General features: G+C 39.7%; 2 protein-coding genes across 2 annotated transcripts in view; one reads left to right on the top strand and one right to left on the bottom strand.

Moving 5' to 3' along the window:
* The window catches only part of LOC102205923 (leucine-rich repeat-containing G-protein coupled receptor 5), a 57,238-nt gene extending 48,895 nt beyond the window's left edge, over nt 1-8,343 (bottom strand). Inside the window, exons 1-2 of the mRNA XM_005742292.1 lie at nt 8,139-8,343; nt 7,747-8,042 (exon numbers count right to left, since the gene is read on the bottom strand). Of these exons, the coding sequence (XP_005742349.1) occupies nt 7,747-8,024 (278 nt within the window). The 5' untranslated portion in view covers nt 8,025-8,042; nt 8,139-8,343. The remainder of the gene's footprint in view (nt 1-7,746; nt 8,043-8,138) is intronic.
* A 6,644-nt stretch (nt 8,344-14,987) lies between these two features.
* rab21 (RAB21, member RAS oncogene family) overlaps nt 14,988-23,850 on the top strand; it is a 13,126-nt gene continuing 4,263 nt past the window's right edge. Inside the window, exons 1-4 of the mRNA XM_005742291.2 lie at nt 14,988-15,565; nt 20,860-20,919; nt 21,002-21,109; nt 21,749-21,812. Coding sequence (XP_005742348.1) covers nt 15,431-15,565; nt 20,860-20,919; nt 21,002-21,109; nt 21,749-21,812 — 367 coding nt within the window. The 5' untranslated portion in view covers nt 14,988-15,430. The remainder of the gene's footprint in view (nt 15,566-20,859; nt 20,920-21,001; nt 21,110-21,748; nt 21,813-23,850) is intronic.

The following is a 23,850-nucleotide window of genomic DNA, read 5'->3' as shown; positions in this document are numbered from 1 at the left end:
TTGCGCTAGCTTACGTGGTTGCAGTGCTACTGGGATTTAAAAATAGTTACGCAAAACAGAGCGTGTCCGCTCCGATCGGCTCTAAAGGTTTAATAAAGATTTAATAACTGCAGGGTTTTTGGGGCAATAAAGTGCATGAAGTCAAGAATTTAAGGAAAATGTTGAATTACTCTGAAATATTTTGACGATAAATTGTAATACTTTATGAACTTCCCAGAAACTCTTTCAGGATCTTTGACTTTTCCTGGACCTTGAAGTACAGCAAACTGTTGATGCTGTAAATTTAAAGTACCGGATCAAAACTTTTCCAAAAGATCTTTAAGGCAGACGCTTGAATATTTTCTGAGTTGTTTTTTTTCTGGAGGAGAAAGAGAGGCACATATGAAGAACAAGGCGAACAGAAGGATGAAAGAAAAGACGAATACATTATCCATGTTGTGTGTTTTTCCCTCTCGATGTTGTGGTGGACGAAGCTTTGTGTGTGTGTTGTCTATTTTCCGTCTCCTCAGGCTCAAACTGATGGATATCAGACGATTATTCAAATGTCGGCGGGCTGCAGAAAGACAAACTCTGGAGAAAAAAAAGAAAAGGGAACTGTGTAGTTTGGAGGCGTAGTGTGACAGCGAGGCCTCTCTCAGTTTTTGTCTTTTTTTGCTCTTTCTTTTTGCCTTTCTTTCAGTCTTTCGGGGGTGGGTCAGCGGGGGGCCCCCCGAGGCGAGAGAACATCAGGAGGTTTATTCCCCGGTCGGTTCAATCAGTCTGTGTCGTCTCCTCCAAAAGGAAAAGATACCTCAAGATAAACAGCAGCTCTGTCAGATCTGTGTTTGTGTGTCCACGAAGGTAACCTGAGGCGCAGATGATCGCCTAAAACGAGCTGCTCAGTCAGTGAAATAAGAACAAATGTTTATGAATCTAGACATCAAGAGTTTATCTGTCTAAGACATTAGTTCTGGTCCCCTGTGTAGCAAAAATGCTCAGAGCTTTAGAAACAGTACAAAAGTCTGAAGGTGTGACGATCCGTGTTTTTAACGTAGTAGCAGAGATAAGAGAGAGCAACAACGTGAAGCTGCAGCAATGAGGAAAGCTGCAATCACAGCTTCAAGAATGTGTTTGCTTCTTCTTACCAAAGATGCAAACAGCAGTCAGGACCAGGCTGTACCTGTAATCAAATCTCTCACCACGGGATAAAAACAGGATGTTTTCCAAATCATTTGAAGCTATAAGCATTTAAAAATAGTAAATGTTCAAAATAACAAAGATTCAGACAAGTTCCTGTGCAAATAGACAAAGCTGCAAGTTAAATGTTGGTGGTCCTTGGGTCCTCAGGCAGCGCTGCATTAAAAACAGACCTGATTCTGTGGTGGGAACTCCTGCATGGGCTCAGAAACACTTCTGAAAACCATCATCATCATCGAACACAGTTCATCTCTGCATCCCAAATTAAACATGAAAAGGTACTACAAGCCTCATTCATCCAACACTTTACTCCATCCCTTAAGCTTTTCCTATCATGCACACAGTAACACTCAGATTCATACATCAGAAGCAGTTGCTTAAGGACAATTCAACATGTGGACTGAATGTGCCAAATATCAAGCAACCAACCTTCCAGTTACGACATAATCCAATCTACCTCCTGAGCCACAGCCTCCTACAAGTTTAAAATAGGATACAGAAATGTCACCAACCGCCTTTCCTGGGAAAAAAACTGATTTAAGATGGCAAAGTGGAAAACCGTCCTGTAGTCTGGCCAAAAAACCGGAGATTCTTTTAGGACATCTAAGAAAAGCGCAACAATCACACCACAGTTCAAATCCAGCATTCATGTTGGTAATACCACTAATGCTGAGTGATCTACAGTTTCTTGGACCAACATATGCTGTCATCCATTTTATTTTTTTATTATTTCAGCAACATAATCCCATCAGATAGTTCAACACAAGTTACAGGGAGGCATTTAGTCCAGGTGGGATGCTCAGTCTGTGAAGGCACCATTAATAGTGAAAGATGTGCAAAGTTTGGTGGAACATAAACCGCTAAATAAACCTTTGTCTTCTCCGAAAAGCAAGACTGTAAAAATATATTCTACTTGTTTTAGACAACGGGTAAAGAACCAGCTGCCTGCAGTCCAGACATGTCACCCACTGAAAACATTTAGAAGATTAAAGAGCTGAAAAATCTGACAATCAGGTCCTGAGCTGTCAAGCAGTTAACACTAAGTTTTCAGGACTACAGGAATCAAAATGAGCTCACATTTTCAATATACAGTGTAATCTCATCCTTTCATTACCATTTTTTTAGTGTCCAAAGTTTTTCTAAAAGCGAGATAAAGGAACCACATTCATTGTGCCTGCATTTAGCAATTTAACGCAGCCTTTTAAAACAGCTTCAGTAATATCAGTGTAGCTTACTTGCTGGGATGTTTTGACCTCAGATTTTAAGATCTAGGAGTAGAAATGTCCAAATGCTGATGAACATTTTTATTGTGGCCTCACGGTTGTGGAGTTTAAATCAATTATCTCTGATAGCTTAAGGCTATTTCAGTATCACTTTCTATTGTCTGCCTGACCTCTCCCATACCCCCACAGGAAGACAGGTAGTCCATTTACCTGTCTGTCACGTCCTCTTTTAACTAACTGTGTGAGTGTGCAGTGGACCGTGGCATCCACAAGGACCATCTGATGACAGCTGAGCTCAAACCAATGGAGCTCCCTCACACTAAGACTCCACTAGTGCAGACGTGCAAACACTCAGGACTGTAAACGGGCTACCTACCTTCCTGTGATGTCACGTGAAAGGTCAGGAAGTTCACTCTTGCTAAACATCTGCATTACCTGGAAATTCATTTAATTTTAGAGCTGTTAGTGTAGGAAAGTGCAGACATGATTTATATGCTCAGGGCTCGGGATGTCCAATATGGCTGCCAGAAGGGGCGTGGCTACAGAAACCTTCATATATACATCAGTCCATTCATCACATTGAGGCTAAATGCATTCCTGTGTTGCTGCTGTCAGTCACACGTAGAATAGAGACTTCCAGGCCCATTCAGACTTCAGGCAGCTCTGCTTAGGCATGCAGCAAGTGTATGCACACACACACACACACACACACACACACACACACACACACACACACACAAAGGCATTGACAGATGGCAGTATTCAGACTGACGGCGGTCAAACAGACAGACAGACTGAAGGAGATTGTAAAGCGACTCTGAGATCAGTTGCTTTCCTCAGAAGGTCCCTTAAAGTTCTCACAACAAACCAGGAGGCACAAAATCACAACAGGACATTCGAGCTGATATTTTAATTGATTGTTTCTGGTTTCAAAAAAGTGACATAACAAGTCCTGATCATAGACAACAACAAACTCATCAACTGTTTGTCATCAACAGTTTTCATCTGTTTGAATCAAAACTTTTGCTTTCAAGATCTGTTGCATCAAATTGATAACAAAAAGCTGAGTATAGTTGTTTCTCTTTGATGGTGTTCTACGGCTTCTTGTATACCAGGGGTGCCCAATCCCAGTCCTCGAGATCTACTATCCTGCAGCTTTTAGATGCATCCCTACTCCAACACAGCTGAATCAAATGGTGTGATTACCTCTTCAGCATGCCATCAAGTTTGGCAAAGGCCTGATAACAAGGCATTCAGTTGATTCAGGTGTGTCAGAAGAAGGATGCGTCTAAAAGCTGCAGGACGGTAGCTCTCAAGGACTGGGATTGGGCACCCCAGTTGTATACTATAAGCACGTGCTCAGGAGGACTGAATTTAAGACAAACCCAACTTATGAGAAGCTATTCATGTCTAAGCGCTTCAATTCACCCAGAGGACACTAAGGAGAGAGCAGCTTCTCAAAAAAGGTTTTCGTAAATAAAAATGAATTTTTAAAACCTTTTTTGGAAATAAATGCAATTGGTCAACCTATTATTCTTTAATTTGTCTTAAAGTGAAGCTGATTTTGTCCTTATATTGCTAACATTCTGCTGACATATGCTAATTGGCCATTGAATTGGCCAAGTATTTAAATTGGGGCATGTTCTCTTCATACCAGTTACTATTAATAAACTGAGCGTAGCGTTAGTTCAGGTCAAGTCAAGCCACAAACACCATCAGTCTTAAGCCTTTTACATATTCACATCTTCATATCCAGTCGGTGAATCTTATACCGTGGGCATATTTAGGCTGCTTTAGACCACCTACAGTTGCGGCACATCTGCAAGCCACTTTGCAAACCACTTCCATCTGGCTCCTCCTTTTCATGCTGTTCCGAATTAATCAATGTCATTGATGTGGTTGCACTGCTGCTCTCCCCACGGCTGACTTTCAGACAGAAGGTATTTTCTGTTGATCCTTGTTTGATATGTGGAAAAAAATTTAAAGTGGCCTAATGTCCCCAATTTTCTAGGTTACAAATATCAAAAACAGAATAGAAATGGACACATTTGTTTAACGCCAGAAAAAAGGACTATATCGCAAATGTATTATAATTTGAAGGTTTCATTTGAAGATATTACATTAATGCATATTCTTTTCAAAGAACCATAGTAAGTGAGCAGCTGACTTTAAACTGTTTGGACAGGTGTGGACTATTCCTTTGTAATTTCTTCATCAATTAAGCAGTTTTGATTTCCAGCATTTACATTTAGTAATAATAAAAATAATGACTCATGTTTAGTTTTAGGTTTTTAGAGCAGGTCCATTCTGTGGATGCAGGGTTTTGTTGGGGTTTTTTTGCACCAAAACAAAAATGTAAAAATTTATCTGGTTAGTCTCCAAAACAAAGAAAGACACAGGAACTCCTTGATGTTTTGTTGGATTCGATTCCTGATTGGAGCTTTAATAAAGACACAAAGACTCTTTGATTGGCAGTCGCTGTGTGAGTGGGTTTGTGTGTGTCCATCTGCCTGTCGTGGACGAACTGTAAGGAAAGTGCTTTCACTGTGAAGCACACACACACACACACACACACACACACACACACACACACACACACACACACACACACACACACACACGGCTGTTCTGAATAGGGGAAGGTTTTCTTTAATGAGAGTGAAATTTAAATCCTGGACATTGTGCTGCTTTGCAGCTACAGCCAAGACGAGCAGGTTTTCCTTCCACACACACACAAAGTACAATGACGTAATGCTTTTGCAGAAGCTGAAACAAGTCCTGTATCGAGGCCGATGACCTGCTGTGAGGTGAAATGGATTTGAATTCATTTAAGTGTCTTGCTTTAACAGTAGTTTACACTCAAGTAGAAACACTAAAACTTCGCAAATACTGTTGTTACATGGCCACAGAAATCTGTAGAACTTCTTTAAGCAGCCATAAAACGTCTTCCCGGAGGACACCAGAAGCCTCAAAAAACCTGTGGAACCTCTTTCAAAAGTCCAGAATAACTTTCTAAGACTCACTGAAGCTGAAAAGAAGTCCTCAAGGATCAAACATCAAACTTTTTGTATACGTTCACTTTTGGGGTGTATTCTTCAAAGACTTTCCCAGTCGTCTACATTTAAAATTCCACTGAGTCCATTTTTCGGGCTGTTTAGCTTTTATTATGATGCGATCCAATAAGCTGTCATAGCACCCAAGCTTCCATTAATCTTTAAAGACCCCTTTCAGGTGTTCCTGAAAGTTTAGCGTTTCTGTAAAACTAAATGAAATGTCTCTAAGCACACCTGAAAACTCCCTCCTCAAAAACAATGAAACAGCTTGAATTGTTCCAGGAGCCTCTTTAGAGATCACTGAATGTGACGAAACGTCCTTAAACATCAAACCTCTTTATTTACCTTCATGTGCACCCTAGGATCCACAACCAAAACTTCCTGAAGAACGCCTGGAGCTTCTGCAAAACTCTTTCACCAGCTGCACCTCTTGAGAAATCCCTCTAACCTTCTCAAAACCTCCAGGAAACTCTACATTTGTGGGCTAAACTCAAGGATCTGTTAATCCTCTATCAGAAGACACCAAATTGTCTTCTGATGTTTCAACACCCTTGAAACATTGTCAGTCCACACATTCCTGTTTGCCTGTAGAGGAATAAATTAAAAGTCCTTTAAAGAATCTTCAATGTCTCTAAATGTATGTTAGAATTCTACAATCCTAAAGCTTCAGAGAAACTATCAAAACATCTACAAGAATTCCCTGATATCCCTGATGTACTTGAGAAGTCTCTTTTAAGGATCACAGAAGCAAAGAGAAAACTCCAATACATTCCTAGGTATTGCCAAGGGATAACTTCCTGATAAACGAGGTAATCTTCTTCAAAGGTCTTGAAACCTTATTAAAACTGTTCTTATACTCTTCAAAGTTGATAATCTGTCGATCATCCAATTATTTTTTCCAGTCAGCACAACCATTTAGAAAACTTTAAGAACTCCTTCAACAGGTTCCTGAAACAATTAAAAATCTCTTAAATGCCTTTAAAGAATGAAACCTGAAATATCAGAGCTCCTTTAAAACTGCTGAAACCTCTCCAAATTTGTCTAAACGTAGAAAGAATAGAATCACTTGAAAAACTCCAGGAGCTTCTTCAATGAGTCTTGGCTGAAAACGGTTTCCGAAATAACACCTGTCCTGATGTTGGCACTCTTACCCTGCAGTCTGTGCAATGTACCTGGTTATAGATTCAGCTAAGACATGAACTTTTAAGTGTTAAGGCCGGACTCATAAAATCCGTGTAATATTTCAAGCATAAAAAATTTTTTTTGGACTCACCTATTCTTAACACTTAGAGTCCCCCGAGAGCAGCCATTTGGCAGCTGTTCACAACACTGCCGTAATTTTGATGGACGAATTTGCGGCATTTATTATTTTTTGAACCTCAGACATACACATAGACACTGCTCAGGTCAGTAGGCTCTCTGAAATGATTTCTATGCCTTCTCTTACGTGGTCCGAACCCTGCTAACGAGAGTTCATACTGCCCCACCAACATCCTGAAATGTACACAAAAGCAGCTGTGCAACACAGATTCAACTCCTGGGTCAAACCATGAAACTGACCCTACTTCTGCCTTCTCCTGAGAATTAGATGAACCCAGAATCTCAGTTTCTTCCTTTTCTTGTTTAGAAACATCAGGACCAGCTCTTCATCGCTTGGTGTCCACTTCATTTTTTTCACAGTGTGTGTTTTTTGAGGGTGAATTTTCTGTAAAAAATGCAACAAGTTCAGATCTGAAAAATTCTGAATGTCGTGTCCCTGTTTGTCCTCGGTGTGTAATGGCTTTTACTCAAATTTTAATTCTTTAAGTTATATAAAAAATAATCCTACTGCAGCAGTTAGTGAAGAGAGCAAAGGTGTTTTTGTATCAGGCTGTGAACGTGTTTTCTCTCCTCTAACGTTGGACATTGTAATATGGGAATCTATGGGGACTGACCCACTGTTGGAGACTGCCTCAAGTGGGCATTCGGGGAACTGCAGCTTCATTTGTGCTGTGGTTGAATTTGGGAACTTATTTTTGTCTCCAGGTGTAAATTCAGTGATGCACTCTGGGTCTCTGCAGATTAAATGTTTTTCCTTAAACATCATGAACCACAGCACCTGACATGCACCCGAAAAACAGGCACAGAGGACAGGTGTTCCGTTTCTCACCACTACATAACATCACCCGTGCGCGCGCAGGCACACACACACACACACACACACACACACACACACACACACAACACTTACTTTGTGCAGACTTTGGATCAACAGGTTACCTTAAAGAAAACGAAAACCTTCGCTGCTGACTTACAGGTAAGATGTGAAGACGCTCAGGTTGCTCGGTATTTCCCGGAGGCCCAGGTCCGAACAGTCCACCCAGTGCAGCAGCCCGTCCACCTCACACCGGCAGCGGCCAGGGCAGCTGGTCCGCCCCGCTCCCCCGACCTCGTCCCCGGAGCTGTTCAACCCAGCTGCAGCTCTCTGCACCGCGGGCACGGCGGAGCTCCGCATCTCCAGCTCAGCCCCGGCGCTCCTGAAGCCCACCGAGAGCAGCGCAAAGGCGGCTAGGACAGGCACAAACCCTAGCATGTCCTGCGTGGTCTGTCTCTGCAGGGTGAAAGTTTCAGTCAGAAGTGATGTGGAAATATAAAGTTGCAGCCTGGGATCCGGATCACGTTGTGGTGGTTTTTGGTCCCTACTCACCAGAAGCAAACTGGAAACCGCTCAGTTTTAACTTCCTCTGATCCGGATGTAAAGTGGAGCACAAAGAGGATTTGAAGAGTGGAATAAAAGTGCAGGTTGTCTGAAGTTTGGTCGCTTTCCAGGCTGAACGCGTGGAGCTGCACAGCAAGAGTGTGCGTGTGTGTGTCCCTCCACTCACTCTACAGGAGTGTGTAAACCGTGGTTCACTTTATATAGGCGGCGTGTCTCTGCTTCTGCGTGTGCCGTGATTTTTAATAGCAGCAGTGAAAAAACAAGTAAATATTAAAATCCACAGAGCATGTCCCTCATTATTTATGTCACATGCATGTCCCCCCCCCCCCCAATAAAAACGTACAGGAGAGGATTAACTTCAGTTTCCTTCACATAAAAAAGTAATTTCCACCACAAATTGATATAGGACATTTATTATCTACTTTTTATTTACTTTAGTATTTATTCTTATTATTTCTACTGTTTTAACTATTGTTTAGTAGCATGCTTCTTATAACAAGACCTAGGAAACTTCCTCACACCCACAGTCGGTCGCTGAGCCTGGCTCTGCCAGAGGTTTCTTCCCGTTAAAAGTAAGTTTTTCCTTCCCTCTGTCAGCAAAGTGCTTGCTCATCGAGCTCTTCATTTTGTTGTTGGGGATTTCTCTCTGTTATTGTAGGGTCTTTACAATATAAAGCAATTCGATGCAACTGATGTTATGATTTGGTGCTATATAAATAAAACTCAATTAAACCGAATCCTTTCAAATGGTTTAATGAAGCTGAGTCTGTTAAAAATTAGAGTCTGAGGTTTAAATTTTCCTCAGAAAGGACCCCAAAATCCATCTGATTAGTGCATCCTTCCAAGTGCTCAAAGGAAACCTGCACTCACATTTGAAACTCACTTCTTATAAGCTGTGGAAACATGAAAGACATTTAAAGAATTTCATGCATTTTATGCATAAACTTGCAGGTTGTTTTTTTTTAAATGATGTTGATAATGAGCTGAACCATCTTCTCCATCTCTTTGCTCTTGGCCTGCAGTGCCACCAACGAGCCTAGCTTGTTCGCTCTGCAACAGAGTGCCGACCTGTTTAGTTGCCCCCCCCAACAGCTATTTGTCTCATAGCTGATGTTGATATGCTTATTTATTGTAGCTATTTTTTTCTCTTTTACATTCCATTGAAACAAAACATAACTATAACAAATAACTTAACAGTGCTAATGTTTTTCAGCTGTTAATCACAGTATTTTTTAACCTGTCTGCAAAAAATTAGGGTTGCACAAAACAGTCTCAGCAAGTAATCTTGTTATTCATATTCCAGAGCCCTGTGCTACAAAGCAAGCTCATCCTAGCCAGCATAGCTTTCATTACCTTCACTTAACCTGATATCAGCAATCAGGCTCAGAGGTCATATGTCAACTCTGTAAGTCAGCCCAGGTTTCAATAGTCAAGCTACAAGAAAGGGGTGGTGCTGGCAGCACCTGACCAATCACAAAGAGGGATAAATGTGCTGGCAGCAGAGCAAGGAAGAGAAAAGTACAGTATTAGAATAATATGAAGCGATTATAAACGCAATACAGACGGAAAGTAACACAGCTGCTGGCAAATAAGCTGTATGAGTATTAGTAACAGGAAAAGCACCAAATGGCAGTTTAGTACTTAAAATGCTGTATGAACATGTGCACACTAAAACTGGAAAAATATTAGTATTTGAAGCCAAAGAAAGCTGACAGTACATGTTAACATGTAGCAGCCCTGTTATTACACATCATAAAATCTGATATGTTATAATTATTACCTCATTAAATTATTATTTAGATGTGCATATGGTAGTTTGTATTCTTTGAACTGTGGCTTTTAATGATCTGAGAGTAAAGATTAAATAGATTAAACATAAAAACTGAATTCAAATGTTGTGCAAATTTGATATAAGGTGAATAAAGTATAACGACATGTCCGGTTTTAGGATTAAAGATTAATCACATATTAAAGATTTCAGATAACATTATTATAAAAAAGAAATTGTAGTCAACAAGAAAAAACAAAAAAGTGAATAAAGTCACATCTGAGAATCTGTATTTCCTACTGATGCTCCTCTGGGAAAGACAGAGACTTAACATTAAAAAATGGCTTGACTTTAACTAATTCAATCACATGTAAAAGTTTCCATTTAATTTCATTCTATAAATACAATGTAAACATTTAATGGAATGTTTAGTATGTTTAGTATGCATTCACCTTATACTGAGCTCATTTAGTCTAAGTCATTGAATATAATATATATATCATCCTGCTATTTGTGCACAGAGGTCTGAAGGATCTTCCGGGAATGGTGACACTATTTTCTGGAGTATCCATTAGCTTTTAGCCAGTGATTTCATACCTGTTGGTCTTTAAACTTGAATATATTATCTCTGGGCCCTTCATAATAAAGAGCCACGGTTAAATTTCATGAACTGATTGTCAACTGATTCATATACACCAATGGAAGATTTTTGACTTTTAAAGGATGGAAAATAGTAGTTTTGGAGCTTTTGGTGAATTATTGAATCCCACATCAGGACAGGATATTTTTTTTAATAAATAAAACTGTTCGGCTGTGATTAGAAAAGATTATGTTTGAATACTGGAATACACCATAATGAGGGTTTCAGGTATTTTGTATTTGGAGGTTTTTGGGGCACTTCACCCAGAACACGAGGGGCTAGAAAAAAAACTTTTTTCTGCATGGAGAGGCTCAGTGAGGTCACAGCATTGTAATTAAAGTAATTAAACTCAGCCATAACAGACTGATTTCCTTTCTGATTTGCTGTCAGATTCTTTTCAGGTTGTTTTGCTTTTCATTTGTCTAATTTGTGTATTTTTCATCTTCTTAGTCTCTTTCTTTTATTTTATATTTATTGGAGGGTGTTTGCTTTGATTTGTGTCTCTTTGTGGTCAATGCATCAACAATCCAGCTTTTTGAGTAAAAACATAAATTTCACATGTAATAAATTGGTTGAATGTTGTGATTTATTTCTTGTTTATATTCTTCTTATATATACTCAACCATCTACATTATTAGGTAGACCTTTTCAGCTGCTTGTAAACAGAAATATATGATTTACCATCACATCACAGCAGCTCAAAGCTTTTAGGCATAAAGACATGGTCAAGACGACCCACTGAAGCAGGCTACAGCAGCAGAAGGCCACACCAGGTGGTGCTTCTGTCAGCTAAGAACATGAAACTGAGACTACAGTTTTCACAGGTTGACTAAAACTGGAGACTAGAAGATGGAAAAATGTTGTCTGGTCTAGTAAGTCTCCAGTTCTTCTGCGACATTCAGGACGTAGGATTAGAATTTGGGGCAAGCAAGAAAGCATCCATCCTACCTTCTGTCAAAGGTCAGGCTGCTTTTAGTTTCCATCCCCTGAAGACCAAAACAGTCCATCTAATGATGCTGCTTCTAGCAGAATAACGCACCATAGCACGAAGGTCAAATCATCTATAACTGGTTTCTTGAACAATGAGTTCACTGTACTCAAATATCCTCCACAGTCAGCAGATCTCAGTCAAACAGAGCACCTTTTGAGATTGGAGTTGGAACGGGAGATTCACTCATGGATGTGGAGCTGACAAATCTGCAGCAACTGTGTGATGCTGTCACATTTACAAGAACCAAAATCTCTGAGAAATGTTTCCAACATGAAGAATTAAAGCAGCTCTGAAGGCAAAAAACAATCAAATCCAGCACTAGCAAGGTGCACCTAACAAATTGGTCAGTAATCTGATGATATACTTGTTCAGTATATCGAGGCAGAGTAATGCTAGCCTGACTTTTAGGGATTCCTGGTAATTCAGCCTTCCATGAACCCTGAAATCAGAAAAGTCTGATCTCTCACATCTCCCCACAAGGCCTGAAAACAACTTAAGTCCTCACAAAGTCAGGTAAACCTGTACACTAATTTGATGTTAATGGTTAGCAGTTCTGAGATCCTGCTGCAAGTTTCAAGGAAATAAGACACAAAGGGGTGGGGGTGAGGTAAAGCTGACATATAATAGTTGTCACCACACACACACACACACACACACACACACACACACACACACACACACACACACACACACACACAACATGATGCAACAGTATGAAGAAACCTGTGTGAAAGCAGGAAAGATTTCTGTCTTTCTGATTAGTTAAATGACAAAAAAAACAGAACTCATGGGAAAAATTCAGAAATGTAAATTTACAAGAAAAAAATGAAATATTTATGAAGGAAACTATTTATTTTGTGACCAGGTTGCTTCACTTTGTCTGGACCACAGTGATAAATCACCTAGTTTAAAATAAACAAAAGACATACAAACTTATGTTAATCTTTCAGTTTCTATGTTGTTTATTTTATTTCTGTGATGGCATGTTCGATAATTTTGCACCTTGTGTCTACGTTGTATCTCTTTTCTGTCTGTTTCCTTGTGGTTTGGCTGCATTCATTTTTCTTTCAAGTTCTTTTTTGTAATTGCTTTGCATATTTTTTGCAGCTTTTTGTTTCTCTTTAGCATCGCTTTGTGTCTTTGCTGTCATTTTCAGTATATTTCTGAACATTCTGCATCTCTTTTTTGTCATTTGTGCTTCTTTTGTGTTTGTTTTTCAGGTTTTTGTTGATATTTTTGTTTTGTCTGTTCTGTTTGTGTGATGTTTCAGTTTTTGGTTTTTTTGTTTTATTTCCATATTTTATTGAAACCTTTTTTTGGTCATTTGTTTTTTTCTGTGTCATTTTGCATGTATCCCTCTTTTGTTTGTTGTGTTTGATGCTTTGTTTCCTCTCTGTGGTCACTCTGGGCCTGTCTCTGGTCTTTTTAAGCTTCTTTGTACTTGAGGTTGTTTTGCAGCTTTTGTTCTTTTCTTCCACCCTCCTAAACATGAATCTGTTCCTGTTTTCAATGGGACTCTGCCCTCTAGTGGCTAAGCAGCTTCACTGCAGTCAGAGACGGAAAAACAAGTTGTTTTTTGTTTCCATGCGTCCTTGAAGGCGTCCAACAGGAAAACCAGGCTCGTGTCAGGGCTGTAAAACTCCACATGACAGCTCTTTATATTTCATCATCTGAGGTTTATATGAAAAATAAAAGAAGCAAAGCATGCTGGATGTTGGAGTTATTAGATGTTTGATTTTTTAAATTTCATATACAGATAAACATGTAACCTTATTATCTGACTTTGATCTTTGAACTTTCTCGTCGATTTTATTCAACACGAGTTTTTTCCAAGACAAAAATGCTTAATATTTTTCTTATAATTTCACTTAGCAGATCAACATTTTCATTTTTATCTCATAATTTGTACTAAGTACAACTGTTGACTTTTTCCATCTAAAAATTAGTTTGAGTTCATTACTAACCAAATCACACAAATTTTGTTTTACATTTTTTAACCATTTTTATTTTCAAGTCGTCAATAATGGTTTTCATGTCATATTTAAAGACTATTTTATAGCTTTGATTGGAGCAGTAGAAACTGACAATTACTTTGCAAAAATTTCAGCTATTTATATTGCTTTTTATGTGAAATTATCACTTTTTAAATAATTTATCTCATTTTTTATTTAAAAAAGGCAAAACATTAAAACACTTATTATTCTCATAATTTTAAGACACTGAATACAATTCTGTAGTTTTTGTCTCATGTTTTTGACTTGTTCTGTAAAAAGCTCTCTTTTTTCCCTTTTAGCTCAGGAGTTGACTGTTGAACCACAGACTGGATATAAATATTAAACATAAATATGCTTTACAGTCTGTGATGAGCCAACAGCGCTGACGGAGCTCATCATGTGACTCTGCAGCGAGGAGCTCTCACTCTGCTGCTGCTTCAGAGGCCCAGGCAGTGCCGATCGACCAGCAAAGAAGGAAGTTCACAAATCCAGAGACAAATACGGCAAGAAAGGTTCAGAAATAAAACATATGAAATAAAGAAGTAAAATGTTAAAATTATTCACAAATCAAAAATGTATATTTTATGTAATTTTTACATCGTCTTCTTCCTTTTCTGTATTTTTTTAACATTAAAGGTTCAAGGCTACTTTATTTGTACGCGTAGGTAAATTTAGTTTACAGAAAAATGATAGCATTTGCCATCCCCACAAAACACACACACGTATTGAATAAAATATCAAAGTTACTCTTACTGTTTTGATATCTTATGTAATTATTTTGGCGTCTTTAATTATTTTTTATTTTTTATTAATTTTTTCCCCCTGAATGTTTGAGGATTATCAGACCGTTTAGACTCCTAGAGATGATTCTTCTTCTTTCAGCTGCTCCTTTAGGATCATTTTCCTGTATACCATCCAAGCCTTTGTTTTTTGTTTTTTTTTTAATTTTGAGTTCTTTCTGTGGTTATTTTGACACAACACAGTCATATTTGACTTTATTTCTGTCATGACATTTCACGTTTTCATGTTCATATCAATTTTACTTTTATTTTTCCTCTGATATTTAGACTTTCTACTTTTTGTTTTAGGTGCGTTATGCTATGAGATCAAGAGCTTACAATAACACAGAGAAGTGGCGACAGCAGGAAAGAAAAACTCCCTTTTAACAGGAATAAACCTCCAAAACAACCAGGCTTAGGAAGGGGCAGCAGCCTGCTGCGACATTTTAAAATGAGTTTCCACCTGCTTCTCTCATGTTAAATTCTCTGAAGTTTTAATTCTACTGTTTTTATTTTTCCATTTACGTTTTTTTTTATCCATTTGTCATCGTTATTTGTAATTTTAACTTTTTCGATTAAAGCTTTTCTATTTTCAAAGTTTCAATGTCTTCTATTTTAAGACATTTAAGTTGAACGTTCTATTTTCCTCAAACTTTGGTATCTATCTTTCTTTTGATTCCTTAAATGTAGTATTTCCATCGCTCTTCCTGCGTTGTGTCTTTACAGACAACAGGACGAAAACAAAGGTGCTCAGTGAGTCCTCCTCCGAGCAGACACGATCTTTGGTTGAGCTAGCCGGCTAACTGTTAGCTGAGAGAGACGCCATTAGTTGGGTGAAAATCAGGCTTTGGCCACAGGGTGAAACGCGATCTGTCTCTGGGTTTGGACTCGCTTCCCTCCGAGCTGCGAGTAGATTCCGGTAGAAGTCGGGTCCGTGTGTGCTGTCGAGCTGTCCCTCTCATGATTTTAGCTCCTTTTTTGAAGTCGGAAGCTGATGTGAGCTGCGCAGGACTTCATTTCCGACTGGGTTAGCATTAGCAGCGCTAGCCTTAAAACGCCCGTTTTGCGGATAAAAGCGGAGGATTTGTGCGAGTTTTAACTGCCAGCCATGGCGGCGGCGAACAGCGGCAAGACCTATTCGTTCAAGGTGGTGCTGCTCGGGGAGGGCTGCGTGGGGAAGACGTCGCTGGTGCTCAGATACTGCGAGAACAAATTCAACGACAAACACATCACAACTCTACAGGTAAGAGGGGCGGAGGAGCCGGGCTCGTGCTTGTCATCGCGTTGCAGGTGGCAGGTGGAGGGGAGTCTTGTGTTTCCTGACCCGGGCCTGCCGGGGGAGCGGAGTTATTGCGAAATATCGGCGGTGTTGTGGCTGTAACCGGATCCGATGACGGAGGGGAAAGTCAGGTGTTTTTCCGGGAGATTTACGGTCATAAACAGCCAGAAATACATCTGATACACCTGACTTCACTCACTGTTTTCACCACGGGTGCTTTAATCTCCAAGGGGGGCCAGGGGCAAAAGAGAGTAGCTGTGGCCCCACAGGAACCCCCAACAGAGCATTTTAAAGCTTTTAGTGGTGTAGCAAAGACAGGAAGCATGAGGGAAGAGAGGTGAGGAGATGAAGAGACACGGGTGAAACAAGTGAAGGTGACCTGCACAATCTGTTTGATTATAAAAACGAAAGCTTGTACAGGTGAAGGATTGGGGGGGGGGGGAGGAGGAAGCTTACTTGACTTGAAGCTGAAGTGCCTCTCACCTGCATTCTTTCTAGTGACCAGCAGGTGGAGCCTCCTGGTGATTATGTAGAAGTCTATCAGAAAACAGTCCTTCCTCTAGCGTCCTCTTTGAGCTCTGCAAACACGTTTCTGATGACTATATAATGTCAGTCTGTAGATTAACGTTCTACTGAATTCAACTTGATATTCGTTTAGTAAATAAAGGCCACATTAGAGTCCAAAAGGACCAATAAGATGGGACTGATTTAGGGTACGGGTGACCTTGTGATTGACCAGTTGACCAGTTTAGTCAATGATACAGTATGATCACGTGATGTCTCGGATTCTCAATACAGCTGTGTGAAACTGCAAATTTCAGTATTGATCTGATATCAAGTAAATACAGACCCAGTTTTGCTGATACAATACCAATATGTAAAAGCAGGTTATATATGGGAGAACGGTGTGTCATGATTCATGAGATGAAATGTTGTCAATATGCAAACTCTGAACACTAAATCCTTGTGATTTGACTTTCCACAAGAATTAATTAGTTTCTGTGTATTTAGAATCTGAGGCTTTTGGAAACCTGGGATAAAATGTTTCTGCCTCTAAAGGACTTCAAACCAACAGAAGCAGAAGACCGCAATTTCTTTCCCTCATTTCTTGTTGCATACGATGATGATTTGAGAGTCAAATGAAACTGAAACTTCGCTGCTTTTCTTTCACCGTCAGCGTGTAACTGACTCCTGCAGTGCAGATGTGTCTGGGCATGTGGGACTGCTTCGCTCACCTGTGGAATGATTTCTGTCTACTCTGCTGTCAGGTGTAAATGCGCTGCTCAGCTTCCAGCAACATCTCACCGAGGAGCAGAAGCTCAAAGGAAACAGCAGGAAAACCCTGCAGGTTTCCGTGTGGCTGCTACTGTTTTACAAGCAGTCCTCTGGCCGCCGTCTGCTGATACCTGTCCCAGCTCTTTGAGTCAGGATTAGACCGTTGATAAGGATTCACCACACTTTATTTATTAATTTACCTTTGAACATTATAGATTTATTGAACATCGAGGTGGATGGGTGAGAGTTTTCCTGGTGTGTAGTTGTGCTCTGACCGGCAAGTGCGAAAAAGCAGCAAAGGTGAGACCCTGTGAGGCAAAGGCAGAAACCTTTACCTCCTTTATCTCCACGCTGCTGAGTGGACACTCTTTCCTTCATCTTTGAGTCACTTTGAGCTTTCCCCACTGCAAATTGAAGTTTGGGGGGGGGGGGATAATTAGAATATTAGGACCTTTTTCTTTCTCTTTTTTTTAAGGAACTATTTAAAAAATGCTTTCAAGAGGAAAAAAACAACAACACTTCCATGTGCAGATGTGTTTTTAAATAAAACATTTGGGAGATTTATTTGAGTTCACACCTTGTGGAAAATTAATCAATTAAAAATAGGCCAGTTTCATATAAATAACACGTAGCAGTGGCTGAATAACTTACAAATATAAATAATAATCATGAAAACTATTTGTATGGAATTATGCCTTCATTTCACTGTGCTGTGATCTTGTGTCCTTTCATTAAGACGCAGGCAGCAATCAACTGTCCAGCTCAGGGTCCACAATATATAGATATTTATTTCAAAATAAAAGCATATTAGATGATACCTTTCTCACTGTTTAGTGTGATTTCTGTTTCTGAACATCACTGCAGAGCTTCTCCATATCAGGGCTGTAAGAAGTCACTTTAATATTCACACAGGACTGCAGAGTGTCATCAGTGAGGACACGGTGCTGTTTGGACTTCATGCAGTTTATGCTGAGAAAACCTGCTTGCTTAAGTATGTTGCTCCAAAGATGAACACGACTGCGAAATATAGAGTGAAATTACATAGAGCGAAGTGTTGCAATATTGTACAATGTGAGCCACAAGCATAGGCGTAAGTTTTATAAATGTGTGCAACGATTTGTGTAACTTTCGAGGACTTACGCACGCACTCGCGCTCAATCCCCACAGAAATGCAGAGCAATCTGCCCTCAACTAAAACAATTTCACAAATGTGTTCATCCAAACCTGAATAATTACTGATCATTTACGCACAATTTATTAATTTCAGCTTCACAAACCAGATAAGCTTTTTGCTGTCAAAAACCTTTCTGTGTGTACAATTGTTAAAACTACACATAACATTTCACTAGCTCGCTCACAAAACCTTAAATACGTGCGGAAGAATCACCTGATACGCAAAGATCATGTCACACACCCACTTGGGGTTTGATGCTTAGTGCTCAACTTATAGCAAAGTGCAGAGATGGAGAGAGGCGTCAGACCAGCAGAACTTTATTCACCTGGAGGCAGTGAACACAGTGACCACCTCAGTACTAACATTTCACTCACAGCTGAGCCCGTTAGGCTCTCTTTGCAGGCAGTAGTTAATACTTTTCTTTTTCTCCCTCTGTGAACTTTATACTGTAGATGTTACTCTGACTCTTACTTAAACTCTGCTTAATGAGGATGTGTGGAGTTGCTGAAAGGCATTGTGGGGGATGTAGGCTGGGGAAGGATGTGGGTTCGCCACAAACTCCGTTCACCGCAGAGTAAAAATGCAGTCTTTGTGTTTGCTTCGTGGCCTCGGCTGTTTGGAGGATCCTTGTTGAGGACGAGGATCAGCAAGCCCTCCAGGTTTTCCGTGGACAGCGTCGCAGTCACATGGTCATGTGAATGAACCTCGGCATCACACTTGCAAGGCTCATGTCTACGCTCACTCTCATGTGACGCACAAAGGGGCATCCCAGCTGATTGCAGAGTCTGCTGGCCGTGGATGAAGGATCATCTCACTGAAGCTTAAAGTGTGAGCACAGCATGAGTGTCAAACGAAGCATCTCAGTATTCTTTAGATGAGAGGATTAGGAGAAACTTCCAGAGGCTGTTGATGGTTTGTTTTCGCCAGCACGAGCTCTGCATTATCGAACTGTTATGATTTGTCATGGGACTGTGAAGAAAAGTGTCTGTGTGTATGCATTTTCCAGTCATCCTCTCAGTTCAGAAGGATTTAAAGATGTTTATTAGCAGTGCCGCTGATGGACATCGCTGAGTTTAGGGAGTTTAAACCAGTTCCTGCTGTTTGTTTCACCTGCTGTAGGTTTACCCAGAACCAGTACTTTATATTAAAATGATAAAACTGGCTCAACTTGTGGTCATTTTCAACTAACTGGTCTGATAATTGTCTGAATCATTATCCAACTCTGGATTTAGCATTTCAGTCATGTTGCAGACAGTTTTTGGAAGTAAACAGAAAAAGCACATAAAAGGAAAACTGGTTTAAAATTGAAGTAAACAGTTGGGGGAATTAGAATCACTTACTGATTTCATTTTTGGCACGTTTGGGCCTCCGTAGATTTGGTTTAAACCTCAGAGGTCAGAGCACTCGTGGAGCAGTGCAGTCAGCTGACCGACGTCACATTTACACACTAATTCCAACCTTAATCACATACTGTCACAGCCCCACTCTCAGCCTTCCTCTCACCTCTCCACCATAAATCTCTCCCCTCTGCTCCGTCCAGCCGTCACGTAAATTCTACTGCTGATGTTGAAATCTTAATCTCGGGTTTGACTTTCCCAGAGAACGCTTCAATAAATCATACGTGACTGGGACGGAGGGGAAAAGCCACAGCCTGCTGCTCGGCAGGACTTTGGTCTTTGGTTTATTGCTGCGCAGACTGTCGACAGAAATCAGTTGACAGGTTAACATAAAACTTGCAGATGTTTTTGTGGTAAAATGTGAGAAGTTACAAAAGTTGTTGCAGAAGGCTGATTTTAGCAGAGATGCTCGTAAATTATTGGTTTAACTTCTGGTCAAAGGGCACGTGCACAGAGCTGAAGCGGTTTCAGAATATGTTTGGGGATTTATCTGCTAAAATAATCTCCGACTTTATTTTTTTTTCACCATCCACCAGTTTATTGTGCATATTTTCTACTGTTTAGTTTCTATTTTATTTTCTAGCGCTTATGTTTTACTATCTCCAGTCCAAAAAAAAAGTGTGAGAGTGTAAAATGTAAATTAGAAATGGAAAAAAACCCAGAATGCAATGATTTGAAAATGTCATGAACCCATGTTTTATTCACAACAGAAAACAGGACACGTATAAAAGTTTTAAAATGAGAAAATGAACCATTCAGCTGCATCAATGCTGAAAGGTACACACAGATAACAGAGCATCTGCTCCCGTCCAGGCAGGGAAGGCCTTCATATTTCAGCAGACCTGCCTGCAATTAGGACCTTACACCAGCTGAAAACAGCATCAGCATCGCGAATTGAAAAATATGGCAAAGCAGCAACAACAGCAGCCCAGATGTTTTACGGACTGTAGTTAAAAGAAGAGAGGATGCTGCAGTGTGGGCAACATGCCAGTTTTATTGAGACATGTTGCTGGTATCAAATTCAAAATGATTTCATATTTTTTATTAAAATGTTTCATTTTCTCAGTTTAAACGTTTCTCTCTTTTATTGTAAATCGAGATTCATGGATTTACAAATCATTACATTCTGTTTTTATTTACATTTACATGACAAACTGTTTGTCTTGTGTTTTTGATATTTTAGTATTTTTAATTGGTGAGATGCTTTATTTTATTTAGTTTAATGGAAATTCATTGAGCTTTTTTTCTGCTGCTTTATTTTGTTTAGTATCTTATTTAACATTTTATCCAATTTTTATTTTGTGTTTTTTAGTTGTTGAGCTACCTGTCAATATTACTTTGCTCAGTTGAATCTTATTCAAATTGAGTTTGTGACATTATTAAAATAATCATGTTGTCCTCTTCCTACGCAGGCGTCCTTCCTCACAAAGAAGCTGAACATCACAGGAAAAAGAGTAAACCTCGCCATATGGGTAAGGCTGCGTTCAAAGTAGTTTTTATTCTCCTGATCTTCTGAATAAAGGTTTTGGGTGTTAACGTTGTCTGGTTGTGCAGGACACAGCGGGTCAGGAGCGCTTCCACGCCTTAGGTCCCATCTACTACAGAGACTCCAATGGAGCCATACTAGTGTACGACATAACAGATGAAGACTCCTTTCAGAAGGTACTTTTGAAAACGAAAGTTTGATGATCCAACATCGTAAAAGCAGACTTTCGACAGCATGTCATTATGGAAATGACAAAACAGCAGTGGAAACTAAACTCGTAACAAACAAATAACCAGTTTTGTGTCCTTTTATCCACAACCTTGGAGCAGCTATATAGAAGCTTTACAGTTCATCCAGGAAGTAAAATTTCTTTTTAAATAATTTACAAAAAGTAAAAGACAGTTTACATGGCTGCTGGTGATCACTTGACCCTCTGGATTGAAAAAGGTCGATCCAAAACAATCAGTGTTTTGTTATGGACAAATGCTGAAAAGTTCATTAAAGAAATGGTATTTAATTTAAACTTTTAGGACCTACTCTGAATTGCCCGGCTATAGTTTGGTAATCAGAACTGAAAAGTGCAGTCAGAGTATTTCCAGTCTTAAGATGAGTAAACATTAAGATTGAAACATCTTACAAATAAAAAGTTTAGTCTGTCTGTGGGTCTTTGGATGTTAAACCCTTTGTTTCTCAGAATGTTAATTATGATCATAATGTTGCTCTTTCAGTTCCTGTCTGCATTATAATTACTTCATTATTTGTATCTTGGTTTTATGAAGGGTTTATTTGACCTGAGTGCTTTGTTGTCGTTGCAGGTGAAGAACTGGGTGAAAGAGTTGAGGAAAATGTTGGGGAACGAGATTTGTTTATGTATAGTAGGTAAGTTATCAGAAAGTGGTGGAGACCCAAAAGGGAGCTAAAAGAGATGAACACAAAGATTACTGAAAATTAGAACTGGTTAAATTTTTTTTAATGGAAGTAAAGAATAAGTTAATGAAAACCAAGTGGGCAAAAATATTGATTATTAAAAGTGCAAAGGAGATTTGGTTCATTTTAAATAGGTGTTGTGTCTCTGTAGGGTTGTGATTACTGCCTGCATTCTGCCCATCTTCCATCTACAATGGAAACACGGTCCAGGCGTCCAGGTCAGGGACTCCAGTTAGCTAAGGTGAAGCCTAGCAGACAGCTAGCAGCTAGAACAGCTGTAGCTGTCAGTCAAAGAGGCCACGCCCCTAATAATACATACTTTAAGCCTTTAAAAAATACAAATTAAGGAGTTATAAAGATATGAAAAGAAATGACCTTTAGAGTCCAGTTTGTGTGTTGGGCTGTAAACATATTTATCTCTGCTGTAAAGCTGGAAATTGTAACATGGGAGCCTCTAGTGGACATTTGAGGAACTGCATGGTTTGGTACCTACTCAATGGTTTTCATTTTCACCCTGTAGACCAGGCCTCGAGGGCCCGTGTCCTGCTGGTTTTGGATCTCACCCTGGGTCAACACACCTGAATCAAATGATTAGTTCATTACCAGGCCTCTGGAGAACTTAAAGACATGTTGAGGAGGTAATTTAGCATCTAAATCAGCTGTGTTGGATCAAGGACACATCTAAAACCGGCAGGACACTGGCCTTCGAGGCCTTGAGTTTCCCCACCCCTGCTGTAGACAGACACCTTAAAACAAGGGAGCCTGGGGGCCGGAATCGCCCCAGCAGGAAAGTGTGAAGGAGGACATACATTTTGGACTTTAAACTGTATTTCATAAATTTTACAGCTTTTCCCACTGATGCCCAACATCACTCCCACACCCGATCATATCACAGTAATAAAGTAACTGATAAATTATCATAGATCACATCTACTATTGAAATGTTTTCTGGTTATTTTTTATTATAAAACAAACCCACTACATAAACGGAGTTTGACATCCCTGTATTAAAAGGAAGCTGGCTGAAATTAAGTGAAATGATCCTTTAAGGTGTCACCAGCAGCACACTGACTTAAATATCAGCGATGACTCGTCTCTCTCGCATAAACACTGTTTTTTTTTTTTGTTTTTTTTCTGATGTGGTTATATAGATAGATAGAAGTAGATTTAAGGGTTGGCTGGGAGTTTGGTAAATTGTGTGGTTCATGTGAACACATGAGCTGAGGAGGAAAACAGAGAAAATAAACCTCATGAGCAGCGTTTGTTTTTAAGATTTCATGTCACGCACACTGGACGTTTGGGCCTCCTCTGTTGCTCCTGTTGCCATAGCTGCTAAATATATGATGTTGTTAGTCCGTGTGTGGCTTCATGGGGGCAATTTGTACAGTTATAACTGGATTATGTTGGTGATGTTGCGTTTGTCATGTGTTTGTACCCTATCGTACAGTTATCAAATCTGTTGTTTGGAAATTTTGATTTTGCTTTTAATTAGACTCCACATCACATGAGCACTTCAAAGTGCTCCCTCTGAGCTGAGCGCTGCATCGTTAACGTACCTGTTACATCCAGTTCACAGTTCAGATGCCTGCACAGAAATATTCAAATCGTTACTGTGGGTGTTTGCATCTATAAATAGATATCACATTCAGCTCGGGTGGATTTGCATGCAGCTATCAGTAGCTGAGAAAATAACTTCTCAGCTTTAACACTCAGCGTTATAAATATTTTTCAGTGTTGTACTTTTATAAAAATCTCTGTGTACTTCAGAAGGTGCATGTTTTCGTCAGTGGCTGGTGGAGACTAGTGATGGGAATTCCGGCTCTCTTTAGAAAACTGTCTGTTTTGGCTCGGCTCACTAAAAGCAGCCAGCTCTTTCGGCTCCTAACTGGCTCTTCAGTTGTTTTGTTGCTTTAATTAATTTATTATCAACTCGTATATGTATATGTATATATGTGTGTGTGTGTGTGTGTGTGTGTGTGTGTGTGTGTGT

This window comes from Pundamilia nyererei, unplaced genomic scaffold, assembly GCF_000239375.1.
Source record: "Pundamilia nyererei isolate P.nyererei 1_Seehausen unplaced genomic scaffold, PunNye1.0 scaffold00119, whole genome shotgun sequence".
Lineage (NCBI taxonomy): Eukaryota > Metazoa > Chordata > Actinopteri > Cichliformes > Cichlidae > Pundamilia > Pundamilia nyererei.
The sequence above is the reverse complement of the archived record's forward strand: the minus strand, read 5'-3'. Positions and strand labels throughout refer to the sequence as shown.